The 14164-nt window shown below is 41.2% G+C and overlaps 1 protein-coding gene across 5 annotated transcripts; it reads left to right on the top strand.

Moving 5' to 3' along the window:
- Positions 1-325: 325 nt before the first annotated feature.
- Positions 326-13060, top strand: LSM6 (LSM6 homolog, U6 small nuclear RNA and mRNA degradation associated). Of its 5 annotated transcripts, none has more exons than XM_019730739.2 (4): positions 326-479; positions 7393-7508; positions 10785-10898; positions 12771-13060. In XM_019730739.2, the coding sequence occupies exons 2-4, from the start codon at positions 7415-7417 to the stop codon at positions 12803-12805; spliced, it is 243 nt and encodes an 80-aa protein (XP_019586298.1). In that variant the 5' UTR covers positions 326-479; positions 7393-7414; the 3' UTR covers positions 12806-13060. The 5 variants fall into 5 exon arrangements, with proteins under 5 accessions (XP_019586298.1, XP_019586299.1, XP_019586302.1 ...); XM_019730740.2 differs by having other exon boundaries at positions 470-605; XM_019730743.2 differs by lacking the exon at positions 326-479 and adding an exon at positions 614-743.
- The last annotated feature ends 1104 nt before the right edge of the window (positions 13061-14164 follow it).

Raw genomic sequence — 14164 nt, 5'->3', positions numbered from 1 at the left:
TAGAGATTTGAGGCTACTTGTTTTATTTAATTATTTGCATTAAATTATTCAAGGACATTTCTGGATAGGTATCATCATTATTTTAGCAGTAAATCCCAGTTTCCTATGACTTCAAGCTATTTCTTGCATGTCTGCCTCAAAGAAATCCTGGCTGAAGATCACTTCCTCCTTTTCTTTTTATGTGTTTTTTTTGGGGGGGGATGGAGTGCTTTCTGTTAAAGGAGAGCACATCAGCGCTTTCCACTTTGGGCCCACAGCACCAACTTGGCCTTCAGGCAAACCAGGATGCTTGGATTCGCGCGCCCCTGCAAGCCCCGGCCTTTTTGGTCCCGCGGGCCGCCATAGCCAGGGAAGCAATGATTCGCTGACGGAGAAAAGTGCCGCTGCCTCGGTGGTTTCAGTTTCGGTTTCATCCCGTTGTGGGCGGAGGCGGGGCTTGTGGGGCTCCTCGAGTGGGGGTTCCGGATCCCGGCCGGCAGGTGAGCCCGCGGTCGCGCGGGGCGTTGGAGGCCCCCGTGTCCCGTGACCCCGGGCGGGTTTGGGGAGCAGCACCTGCGGGCCGGCCAGGCGGCCCCGGGAGGGAGCGCCCGTTCCGGAGCCGGCAGGTGGGGGGTTCCCCCGGCACGCCGCGCTCGCGTTCTCTGCCGGGCGCCTCGCATGGCTGGGAGGTCTCTGGTCGTCGGTCCTGGGATCGCTGAGCCCGGCCCTGAGGACCCCTCCCCGGGGGGCGCCTAGACCGCGCGGTGCGGAACTGCCCCGGCTGGTCGGGGGTTGTCGTCCCGGAGGTCCTCCCGGGGATCCGGCGGGAAAGCGCCCCCGGAACGCCGGGCCAGGCTTCGCCGGGTTTCCAGGACTGCAGTGCAGGGCCAGGCCTGCAGCCCTGCGTGGTTGCGCCGGGCCTGCGGGGGCGAAGAGCTGGGCGAGCTCACCTTCCCGCGGTTTCAGGCTGGGGATGCCCGCGGCTGTGTGGTGTGAAGCCTGTCACCAGGGCTTCTGTGCGCGGGGGCGCGCGCGCGGTCGTCGCAGGTATTTTTGTTCAGGTTGTCAAGCATAGGGTGATGCAGGTAAGGTTGATCGCGATTTAGTGCACCCCCTTATCAGTACGAGGCTATTGTAGAAAAGTTGAAAATACGGAAGTTTAGTGAAGAAAAGCATTCACTCAACCCGTCCACCAACAATTTCTTGCTACATTGTACTCTTGCTTGTGCTAATTTCCCCTTGAACTAAGATCACTCATTTTATCACTTAACACTATATTTCGTTTTCCAATTTCATTTAAAGTTTTTTCTTAAATATCATCTCTAATGTGGTATCCTTTGATTGGCTACCTGTTCCGTCACTGTGTGGGTCCCATAAAGTACTCAGGCATTTCCCAGCTGTGGGGCATTTAGGGTAGTTGTGAATTCTTGTTTCAATTTAGCATCTCAGATAATACTTGGATAAACTTTTTTTTTAAACTGTATTTCAGAGTAGTTACTTGGACTAGATTCTGAGAAGTAAAATTGTTAGGATAGATGCTGTGTTCTAGTAAGGTCTTTGTAGGTCTTCATGCGTATTGCCAGATTGTTTTCCAAAATAGTTTTAGTAGTTTACATCATTCTTGTAGGATTGTTCCTGTTTCGCCAAAAGTAGTGATACATTTCCAGTACATCAACCAGGAAAGTTGAGCTTTTCTTTGGGTTTTTTTTTTGTGTGTGTGCTGTCCCACAATTCTGCTTGCTTGAATTTTGTGAAGGAATCTTCAGAAGTTGTTAGTGTGTGTGTGTGTATTGGAGGTACTGCATAGGCTGTTAGATCACTTTAGTCATCAGCTAGCATAACTGCTTTATTTTGCAGATGAGGAACTTGGGGCTTTGAGAGGTGAAATGATGAGTGATGGGAGCCGCACAGCTAATTAAGTAGCAGCGTGGGATTAGAACTCAGGTCTCCCACCTCTCAAGTGAGTACTCGTGCATCAGGTGATGTCTCACTAAACTGGCGTACTCAGTATTAGAATTTAAAAAGATGTTTACATCACTTGGATTATTCTGTCTTTTTAGCATTTTACCAGGTAACAGATTTTAATCATCTCAGGGATCTGTGGCACTGAAAACTGGGAAAGTGACCATCTTCATGGCCAGGACTAGGAATCCATTGTTTAGAATGTCAAGCCCTTCAAGATTTTTTGACAGTTGTTTTCAGATTCTCTAAACGTTGGAATATAATGTCTAATAAGTTATAATTTATATTCTATCATGTGGTTAGAACTTAAATGTTTGTTCCCATTTCTTACCCCTTGAAGGTTTTTTAAAACTTCTTGTTGCGCTAAGACCAGAGAACAATGGTGTTTTGCTAATCGCAGAGTTTCTCCACCTCAGTTGACATTTTGGGGAGATACTGTTTTGTTATGGAGGGCTGTCTTGTGCTTTGTGGAAGGGTAGGCAGTGTCCTTACCACTACCTACTATTAGGTTGGTGCAAAAGTCATTGTGGTTTTTGCAGTTATTTTTAACCTTTTAAACTGCAGTTTTGCACCAACCTAATAGATACCAGTGGCACCACGTCCTCATTCAGGACAATCCAGAATGTCTCCAGACATTTCCGAATGTCCCTAAGGGTAGGGGGCAAAATCCCCCCTGGTCAAGAACTACTTGCTTCTGTGGATTATTTGGGGAACTTTATATAAATTCCAGGGCCCCTGCCCTAGAGAGTCTGACCAGGGGTGAGCTGCAGGATCCTGTGTTTTGGCAAACATCTCTGTTGATTGGGCTGCAGCTGGTTCTTGGACAACACAGAAACATTTGTTTTCTCCATCCTTTTATTTGGTGCTCAGTAATAGAGATGTGCCTGTGTCACAGCTGCTGAAGTGCATAGACTGTACTGTCCTCGTCACTCCCCGTAGCTGGGCAGGGGAGGGACAGGCTGGGCTTGGCACAGCCCTTACATGCCTCTTCCACAGGCTTGGGCCATGTGCTTAGGTACCAGGGATACCACAAGAGTAAGGCATTTTCCCTGTCCCCGAGAAGCTTAGAACCTCGGGTGGGACACTGGTCATCCGGAAAGGAGGGCTCTGTTTAGAGAGCTGTTCTCAGCGTCTGAGCTTTCCCAAACACAGATGTATTCGGCTAAAGCTGCATTTACTTGGGTTGTAATGTTACGTTTCATAACAATTTTTTGCTTTTCAAGCTTTTTTTTCACCCTAAACTTTAAATACTCTAAGAATAGGTGAATCTTTACAGGTAGACATTTCCAAGAAACAATGATTTGCGTGTCTTCTGCTCAGTGACATAGCTCAAAATCACATTGGGTGTATTTCTTTCTGTTTGACCATTATATTTTTTCGCAGGCTGAGTCACAGTACTTTGTGACTTTAGGTATCCTGCTCCCTCCCCCCTCCCAACCCCCCCAAGCTACTACTCTAGCGAGATCTGTCTCTGGCCATTCCCCAGGTACAACACGAGAACCTTGACATATTCAAAAGGGCAGCTGTGCCTTTGAAAGGGCTTGGGCTTTGGGATCAAGCCTTAGTTCTGCTTATTACCTCACGGAGTGACTATGTGAATTGCTCATGACTCTAACGTCTGGCACGTAGTCGGATGCATAAAACGGGTTCTTTTCCCTCTGTTCTGTGGCTAAAGAAAATCTCTGCAGGGCAGTTTGCAGATGTTCTCATACGAGACCTCTCAGAAGCTTCAGACAAAATACGCAGCCTTTGACTTAAGAGTCATGTAGGAAAGTAGGTCATTTAAAACCAGCCTGAGTGGGAGTTAGGGGAGGGCGAGGAGGCGTAGAGGGCCACTATGGCTTTAATTTTGAAGGGAGAACTTTTATCAAGGTGACCCTGCAGAAAGGAGGCCTTTTCCGCTTATATGTTTATGGTTCAAGGGGCTTTTCTCTTGCTTCAGAAATGACCAGAACTGTTCCTTCTGCCATATCCAATTTAAAAGTTGAAAACTTAAAATTATGTGAGCCAAGTGATGGGAAAAATTGTGATGTCGAGAGCAATTTACTCATACAAAATGGATTTATGGGCATGTCATTAAGTACCAGGGAGAACCAAAGGAGCCCCGTGAAGACGAATATAAAAGATAGGGGCTCCTAAAGGGATGGATAAAATGTGTTAGAGGCAATATCTTCTTTCCGGGTAACTTTTAAAATACATTTTTTTTCAAGTTAGCCAAATATAGATGCCCTGGACAACGAATGAGAAGCTTGGTATTAGTCTCTCCTTTCATGTGGCTTACAGTCTTTTGAGGGAGAAAAGACTTGTATTTAAAAACGCAAAGAATATATAAAAGTAAATGGTGACAGGTTGTATCAAATACAACCAAATGTGAAACTTCATGGCGCCGAAAGAAAGTGAGATGGCCCATCTCCACCCTATCTGAAGTGGAAAGCGGAACTCACGCACGTCTCCCCTTAAAACCCTCCCATGTTCCCTATTACCAACACGTATTTCCCATACTTGCCAGTTCATAAGAGTCTCCTAGGCTTGTGCCAGCAGATTCCTGGGTCCTATGCTAGATCTACTGAAATCACAATCTCCAAGTGGTCCAGATGATTCATGTTTGGGAAGCTGCTCTAGAGGCTCAAGCCCACGCTCTGTCAAAAGCCTGACTTGCCACATTCCCTTCTGTAGCTACAGCTTGTCCTTGCCTGTGGAGATTTTCTCCTCCAACCCAAACACAACTGTCCAGTGCCTTTGCTAAGATTTCTCTCCTTTCAGCTGCTAGACTCCTTTTTCTTCACACTCAGCTCAGCTGTCACCTCCAGAAATCCTTCTTTGATCTGCCAAGCCTGGGCTAAGTGAGTCTTCTTCCTGTGCAGTTCTCTGCATAATTCTATCCAAATACATACAACTTCTAAAAAAATTCTCCATTTACTTGTGTGTGTGGTTTTTTTTTAAATTTTTTTTTTTGGCCTGCTTTGGAGTGTAAACTCTGAGGACCCAAGGCCATGTCTTACGGGTGTGACATCCCCAGCCTGTGTGTCTGGCACTTAGGTGGTGATCAAAGTTTGAAGTGTTGAATGCCTTCCAGAAGAAATTGATGTTATTTGGAGTAAAGATGAGGCTTAAAGGCTGGGTATGATCTTTGATGAACTTAGAAGAATACGTCTGTGCTTTTTAAAAAAATGAGGAAAGATAAAAATATTTTAAAAATAGCACCATCAGTTAAACAACTAATAGTCTGGTAGGTTATTCTTTTTTCTGTCATTAACTTTTAACTTTGGACAAGGTTGTTAATATCTCTGGGAACTAGGTTTTCACATCATGATGTATCTTAGTGGGTTTTTTGTTGTTGTTGTTGTTTTTTTAATACAAAACAAACAGTTTGATCTCAGTCTTGTACGTGAAGAAAAACTGCCATAGTGGGATTTAGGAACTGATGGGAAATGGACCTGAGACTCCTGAGTTGAGTCTGTATCAGGCCTTTGGGGTTAATATTCTCTCTAGATCTGTTCTGTACCCACAAAACAGCACATGTTCAGGACGTAAATAAGGCAGTTTATAGATGAATGGGAAGATTTGTTTTTACTAAACTCATTAAAGATACTGAATCTCTTACAGAATTTACTTTGTACTTTTTTCCCTTGTGCTCAAAACAGCATAAATAAAATGGTTGTGTGGTCTGAGTCCTGAATGATAGTGCTCGTCCTGAATAGTAGTTGGAATTTCAGTTATCTGTTGTGACTGTAGCTGAAGAATAAAGTGGCAATTCAGTGGAAACGTTAAATTAAGATTTGCTGAGCAAAATAATCAGCTGATGACATTAATTTTTTTCAAGCCTTGGGAAGATGGAATAGATGGGGATGGGATGGTCCAAATAACAGCCCCAAATTCAAGAATAGTTTTTGAGACTTGTGTTTTCTGTTATTTAGCTTAGGATGCTGACTTTTCTTGTTGAATGAAAAGATTTAAATTATGAGTACTTTCATTTGCTCACACCCTTTACACAAGAGTTTTTTTTATAGATCCTAATAAGTTCTTTAAGGTCAGAGCCTGTGTGTATGACATATTTTTGAATTTCCTTGCAAATATGGCTGTACAAACACATTTATTAACCAATGAAAAGCTAATAAGCGAGCCTTCTGACTTCCCCACACTGCTGAACCTGCCTGGATTCATTTGTGAGAAAATCTCCAACGTTCCTAAACCTGAATTCAGATCATTTAGTGGGTGGACTTGGAGTGAAATAAGCAGTGCTATTATTTATGGAAGAGTGTTGAATAAACCTTTTGGCTGAAAAGAAACAATAATTTGAGTTGTTAAGGAGAGTGCTTAAATATTGTATCCATACTAATTTTCAAGTGTCAGTGCCATGTAGTTACTGAATAATAGTGATGCTGAATTTGACTGAAACAGAAAAATGAATTTCCAAAGTCTTTTTACTCTCAGTTTTTGCTTAAGTAACTGTGATTTTCTTACATTTGTTTACTAAAATATTTTGAGAGAGAGCTGTTATAAAACAAGATGAGTTTTGAAAGGAGTGATGTGTATGATTGCTTTCAGCATGTAATGCTCTTTCTGTATTTCGGACTTCTATTATGCTTGAATTTTAAGACTTTCTTCTTTATTACGTAGAGTGTATATCTGCTATAATGATAATAGAATAAATCAAAATCTTTGGCTGCATGAACTTGCAGGAGGCTGTGTGAGGTGGTGATTTTGCCCATCCACTTACTAGCTATGTGACCTTGGGCATGAGGTTTAACCCGTTCTGTGTCTATTTCTTCATCTCTAAAATGAGGATAAAAATAATACCTCATCAGGTGGTGAGGTTTAAATGGTTTAATACATGCAAAGTACTTAGATAAGTGCTCATGTGGAGGACACTCCAATATTAGCTCTCAGTGATGGTTATAATTATTTTCAGAGATACTGTTTTGGCATCAACTGTTTGTCAATATGTCTACACTATATAACAGACTTTAAAATGGGACTTATGTGATTTGGGGGCAAATTATTTCATCTTTCTGTGCCTTTATTTTCATTAGCAAAACGTGGGTATTAAGACCTTTTTCTCAGGATTCTTGTAAAGATGCAATTTGATAGTGTTTGTAAGGATCTTAGCAAAGTGCTCCGCATTCAGTACATGGTGGAGCTGGTACTGGTTGGAATGGGCGCACGTGAGTCAGCAGTGACAAGTAATGAAGACCAGGGAGTGTGAACACAGGGCTCCTTACGAGGCGGCTGTGTCATAGGGTTGTCGTGAGGAGTGATGAGATAATGCACGGAAAGCGCTTAGCTTAGTATCTGACTCATAGGACTGAAAACATGTTAGCTGTCATGTAGTGGGGTAATGTTGAGTTTTCATACATGCTGCTTTGACACTTGATTTCCTATAAACATGTTAAGGGCTTCAAGGCTTTTTGTTGAATGATTAATTTTTGTCCTTTTATTGCTCCTTTTCAGCTTTCTGATCAGGATTGTTAAAATGAGTCTGCGGAAGCAAACCCCCAGTGACTTCTTAAAGCAAATCATTGGCCGACCAGTTGTGGTAAAATTAAATTCTGGAGTGGATTATCGAGGTAATATTTTCATGCTTCATCCTCACTGGTGTTATTAAATAAGTAAACGTGACTTACTGATTTTTATCGACCTCATTGATGACCCAAGTGGACCAAAAAAGCACTGGTTGTCAAGCAGTTGTTATGCCCACTTCTTTTTCTACCTCTGAGATGGTACCTTTTGGAGAGACAGCTGTGACACCAGAGTGTGTGCTTCTGACATCTGGTGTGACTTGTGTGGCCCCTGTCTCTGCTGTGAGATCGTGTGTGCCTAAGCTCCCTGGTCATAGCCGGGGAGTCCAGTCACCTCAGGCATGAAGTCATCTCAGCTACAAGAACCCCTTGGCACAGCAGCATTTGTTTTTGCAGAAGTATTCAGGATTGGCAAGCTACAATTCAGACAGTATCATTTTACAGCATGAACTTCCCACACACGTAATATGTGGGTTATCCAAAGATGCCTTTCTGTTCTTTCAGGGAATGCTCTTGTAAAGGCTATGACACTAATGAAATTAGCTTTGTGGGAGGAATGGGATCAAGTTCCATTTGTTAAAGTAACTAAATTCCTAATCTTCCAAAATTGAGATATGTGAAATTACCGGGAATATTTTACAGGTACAGATAAGTAATTCATTAGCAGTTTTATAGCCTTTTCTTGGTCTCTTTTCTGAGTAATGATAATAACCTCTCAAGCTTTTTCCTCTTTCCACACATGCAAACTTCATTTTATTGAGAGCTTACTATGTGTCCAGTGTGTGTAAATCATTTAATTTTCGTCTTATCTTCACATAAATCCTTTGAGATCTCTGTTGATTACCCCCACCCAGTAAGGGAGGAGTCAGGACTCAAAGGCAGGCTTGACTCAAAGCCTTGTTAGGGAATCACTCTGCTGTTTATGTACTGCTTTAGTTGCGTAACGTTAATAACATCTCCAGTTGAGTTTTATTTTTATAGTGGAACTAATGGATTTATACCGAATACTGAGATATAAAGTTTCTATGTACTACTTCTCACCCATGAACTTTCGATGAGCCCAAAGAAGGTAATAGACTCCTGGAGCTTTGAGTATATTCAGTAATTGATTAGGGTGGGGACATCGTGTCCAACATCTTCTCAGTACCCACTTCATTGAGATCAACCAGTCTGACCTTTTGTCTCTACTCGTTAGGGAACATTTTGTCATTTATGGAGGTAATATATGTGTTTTTATTTTTTTCTATTTTAGAAATTTCAAAGCAAATAATGGAGAAAAGTATACTCTAGAAGAGAGCAAAATCTCCCCAAATTCTACCATCCAGAGATAATCAGCCTTACCAATTTGGACCTGTCTGCATATAAGCAGAATGTTACATATATGGGATCAGCTGTACATGCATTCTGATTTTTTTCTTTTTTTTTTTTACATTAAAAAAATACACTCAGTTCTCTGACAAGATAAAGTGTCTATGGCTGCGTGGGAGTACCTTGTGTGGATGAGCCACAGTTTTGTTTTAGTTTTTAACTAATTCCCTATGAGTGGACATTAGGTATTTACCAAATTTTTGCTGTTACAAACGACTCTGCTTCTTTGACATGTATCTTGAGCCACTCGTCCAAGTATCTCTTTGGAGTAAATTCCCTGAGCTGAGATTTCTGAGTCAAAGAGCATGTCACACGGTCCTCCATCAGTCAGATGGGGCTCGTTCTTCTTTAGGTTCTCACCAAGCCTGATGTTAGCCTTTGTTTCTAACTTTCCCATTCTGACTGGCAACAAGTAATACAAACATTCTGTTTGTATTTGTTTGTTTACTAGTGAGGTTGAACAACCTTCTCATGCGTAGTAATTTTTCTCCTTTTATGAATGTCTGTTCATGGCTTCTGTCCTACTGAAGCAAAATGTACACTATTGAGAGTGTTAGTATAAAGAATGTTCTCATTTTCTGGTTAGATAAAAAACCCAGCCCTTGTAGCAATTTCTCTTTAAGCTTGAGGAAAACTTCGTGTTTTCTGTAATTCATAGTAGTTTATCCCTTAGAGAAAAGAGGGGTTACAATTACCACTTCCTGGAACCTTTTTCTTAAAAAAAAATCTTTTGCTATGAGAATAGATATTTTTATTAGAATTGAACATTTCATTTTTAAATGCTTTAGATGACTTTCAAACAGATTTACATATCACATCTCAGAAGTTTCTTCCTCACTTAGGATTGTGGTTTAATTGTAAAATAATTACAGCAGGAAGTAAACTGTAAAGTGGTATCCTAGTGATATTCCTATCAAAAATTGTTATTATTCATAATCCATTCTGATTCTTTGAATGATTCTTTGAGAGTTTAAGTTTTTAGCAGAATTCTGTTAGGTTAATGTCTTGTGCTCTCATCACACACGCAATTTTGAAAAGAAACTTGTTCAGAGGATAATGGGGCCGAGGCAGAGAGTGAGGAGAATGTTAACGAAGCTGAGGCTAAATGAAGACGTCAACTCGGTTAATTGAGTCAAATGTGTAGTCTTTGCCTTTACTTTTCTGGAAACTACCACTTTTAAGTGAGAGACTCAGAGTAAGAGGCTTATATATATTTTCATCTTAAAAAAAAAAAGTTATCAAATTTTGCAAAATTTATACTATCTTCACAACTAAAACGATTTGCCCAGACATTTTCCTTGAAAGCTCCTTAGAATGTGTTCGGCTGTTTTTTTTCTATATTAGTCTGGATTTTTAAATATTAGAACTAACGAAACAGAAAGAGATGCATTATAATGCAGTATGTTGCCTTATATCTCAAGCTGCTCTTCACTGAGTCACAGCTCTAAGATGTTCTTTCAGGAGCACCTGCTGTCTCCTCTCCTATTCTAACAGATTGTGGAGACTTCGTCTTAACCATGGAGTACATTCATCTGCAGTAGATGTTGTAAAAGAATGAAATAAATCTACTAGACTCGTGTTTCACTTAGTGGCTAAAGTAAGAAATGCCCCCAGGAGTGAGGAGTCTTGGCTATTGGTCATTTGTTCCCCTATAATTGCCACCCCCATTTACAGCTTTCAAAGAATGGTGTTTTATTTGGAATATTCTTATTATGTTACTTTGGTGTAGACTTTAAAAGTTACTGTTGTTATTACACATACCATAAGAAAAGTGACAGTTTGTTGTTTCTCCTACTAGCAGTTGGGTGCATGACTGCTTTCGTACTCTGTGCTTATTTTTATATTAAGCATATAAGAGCTAATGAATAAAGAGATTGTCAGCTCTAAGGAATACCCTGTGATTTTCGACTCTTATTTGCTTTGTATATCTTCTTTTTGCCTCAAATCTGTCTCCAGGGGTCCTGGCTTGCCTGGATGGCTACATGAATATAGCCTTGGAGCAGACAGAAGAATACGTAAATGGACAACTGAAGAATAAGTACGGGGACGCATTTATCCGCGGAAATAATGGTAACACTCCTTCACGCTACAGTTGTACAACATCCGGAATCAGTCTTTTTGTTTATAAGTGGGGTCACCAGTGGGTTTTCTAGATAATTTAAAAGTTTACTTTTAGCTTTGCTTTGTTTACTTTTAAATTATTATATATCAGATCTTCAGTGTGACCAGTTATTTCTTTAGATGCTTCATGGGATTTTGGAACTAGCAGTTCTGTGCTCCCCTCCCTGTACTGATAAGGAACCGAGGGGCATTGGTACACTGACCCAGAGCTGTGTTCTCGTGAATACAGTCAATTATATTCCCCCAACACTGCCGCTCACACTGGAAGTTGGAGCTGTTAAGAAAGGCCAGTATTTCCCTGCTTTCTTTGGAATGAATCATGTGGCACTTAGCTTGCCCTATTTGTCCTTTCTCTGTTAGGCATTCAAATGCTTTTTGTGGAATTGTATCCCTTAGTTTGGCAAAAATGACAAAATAGGAAATACGGCTCTAAAGTTACTCAGCTTTTTAACAGTTAATGTATTGCCATGATTATTATGGCTACTTTGAAGTACCTCTTCTAAAAAGACGTTGTCATTAAAGTCATATTTGAATTTTTCAGGGGGAAAGGGAAGACATCAAAACTGGGAGAATTATCCCTTGACCCCACCCCACTTTTTGGTGCCATTCCCCAAATGGAGCTCTGGGACTCTTGAGTTTGGATTTTGTTAATTGATGTGCATTCCTTAGGTCTGGATATCTTCTTCAGTCCCCTGAACAGTTGAATCTCTTCACTGTGAACTAAATGTCCTGACTTAATTGTAGGTTCTGTCTCCTGTCCATTCAGTATCGTATTTCTTCACATCATATCTTTATATATATCTTTTGTTTGCTTTTTAGTTCTTCCAACATGCAGAATTTCTCTTCCCATTTTTCATATTGCTTTTATTTGACTTGTTCCATTTGCTAAGAAATGTTAAAACAGTTAATGGCAGGGTCTGTGCATAGTGATAGGGTAGATCCTGCCACATGCATACTCTAGAACTTGTTCAGTTTCCCAGGGGGTGTTTTTACTGTTGTTCTGATGCTTCCTTTCATGTAACCCTTGCCATGATATAGTCAGTGGTCGTTATCTTTAGATTTCCAAATTAACATCCTTGGTTCTTAAAGAGGATCCTGACTTATTTGATTAATCTGGGCTATGTTCTTTGATCAGGAGATCTCTGAAAGTTCACTTGGAACAAATCTGTCAAATCTGGGCAGGCGTGGGGCGGGGAGGGGAGCTACAGCCAGAGTGACCGGTCATCACATTTTATCTTCATCTTCTGCACCACGTGTCCTACCACTCGGTTTGGGTGGCTGCAAGAGGACTAGATAAGCACAATTTTGGATAAATAAACAACAAAGGCAGATACTTAGCAGGGAACTCGAAATAAGGGCTGTGGTATATATATTTTTTAAATGACAAACTCGTCAACTCTGCCTTATATCGTTGCAATTAAAAAAGTAAATGGCAAATTCAGAATTTATATTGGGGAGATGGATGAAAATATGTTCTTTATTTGTAATCTGAAGTCTAGCCTGGTAGATTTATTGATTTGCTTTACCACAAGCATAGTTATAATTACAAAACATTCTTAGATTCCAGTAACTTTCACAAACATTTTATTTGGTCATCCTTGTCACAATTTGCCAAGTCAGTCAGACATGTAGCTAAGACTAAGACATCAAACCCAGGTCTAGATTTGTAAAATTTGTCTTATAGTAGTTCTAGAATTTATTGTGTAGTATGAAAATTCCTTTGGAATTTGCAGAGGTGTCAGGCCAAAATCTGTTTGCGTTTAAAACTTGCTGTTCTGATATTTAACGGTTTTCTTCAATTCATTTGTGTTTTCTTTTCAGTTTTGTACATAAGCACACAGAAGAGAAGGATGTGAAGACACCAAGAGTACAATACTTTTCAATTCTTGGATATATTTTTTTACGGCATTTTTGGTTCTTTTTGGTATAATTTGTCCTGTTTCATAATAGTTGGTGATTTTTCACTGACATGTGAGTAAGATAAATGTAAAAAATTGTGGATTTAATTGTAAAGAATTGTTTTATACTTAAGTTTCAGTCATTTTCTTTTACCTCTGTGTCAGCATGTGCAGAATGTAAAAAGAATAAAAAAAAGAAAATCTTTCTCCCTACGTGGTTTGTAACCAAATTTTCAAGGACCGTCATTTGATCTGGTTGCCTTATGTCTATGGCTGGCTAAGGCGATACAGGTGATGCTGGCCTCCTCTATCCCATCCTCTTGTTTGCCACACAAAATGCTTGGGTGAAAATGGTCTGCAGAGGCATCCCATTTCATTTCAGGCTGAACAGGGTCCTTGAGGTCAGAAGTTCACCTGCAGATTCAATCACTGTGATAGAAAATAGAATCGGGGATCTAACAGTGGCAGGTCCACGAGAGGAAGAAGAGGAATTCACATTGATTTGGGGGAGAAATTCTAAAGGTCCCCAGTGCATCAGTTAGGTGCAAACGTTGCATTTAAGCCAAGCCTGTCCTCATGGGCCGTTAGATGGGTTAGATTTTCTTGCTCCCCTTTGGGAGGACTGACATCTGTCATTCATTTTATGAGCACAGTGGGGGAGGAGCCGTTCCTGCACATCTGTCTGGCAGTCATTTAGATGAAAGCAAAGCCGAGAGCTTGTCAACTTACTCGAGTTTCAGTGGCTAACCTGTGATTGGGGGAGACTTCCTCTTCGCTCTTGCTCAGTTAGGGAGGGGTGTTCGGGCAGCCTTTCCCTCAGGTCCGAGCTGTGTGTGTGTGTGACATTGTGCAGGAGCAGAGCGCCAGGCATTTACGTTGCTTGGCACAAGGCGGCCCCTCTGCGTTACGTGGCTCCTGCCGAGAGGGTTTTCACAATTTATTAATGAGATTTCCACAACCCTGCTTTATTCTCTGACCAGTTTGCGCTGTCTCTAGGAACAACAAATACACCTGGGCACTGTGGTTGAATGAACACCAGACAATGGTGTGAACGTTGGCCTTCCTCCTCCCACCCTCCCCGATCTGAACCGCGTTTCTGTTCCAGGGGCCAGTGGTGTGATTTTAAACAATTGCCTGATTGAAGGATGTGGAGGCAGGATAGGGAAGGAGGGAGGAAGGGGGTAGTGCTGGTTCTGGAGAGGTATGCCTGGCACTTTGTCTTGTTTTATTTTAAAGATCACAGAGTAATTGGAAACAGTCATTTTTTAATTAATAACTCGGGAAAGGTGAACAAACATTTCACAAGGTTTAACTGTG

The sequence above is a fragment of the Rhinolophus sinicus genome, linkage group LG07 (assembly GCF_036562045.2).
Source record: "Rhinolophus sinicus isolate RSC01 linkage group LG07, ASM3656204v1, whole genome shotgun sequence".
Classification (NCBI taxonomy): Eukaryota; Metazoa; Chordata; class Mammalia; order Chiroptera; family Rhinolophidae; genus Rhinolophus; species Rhinolophus sinicus.
This window is presented reverse-complemented; position numbering and strand designations above follow the sequence as displayed.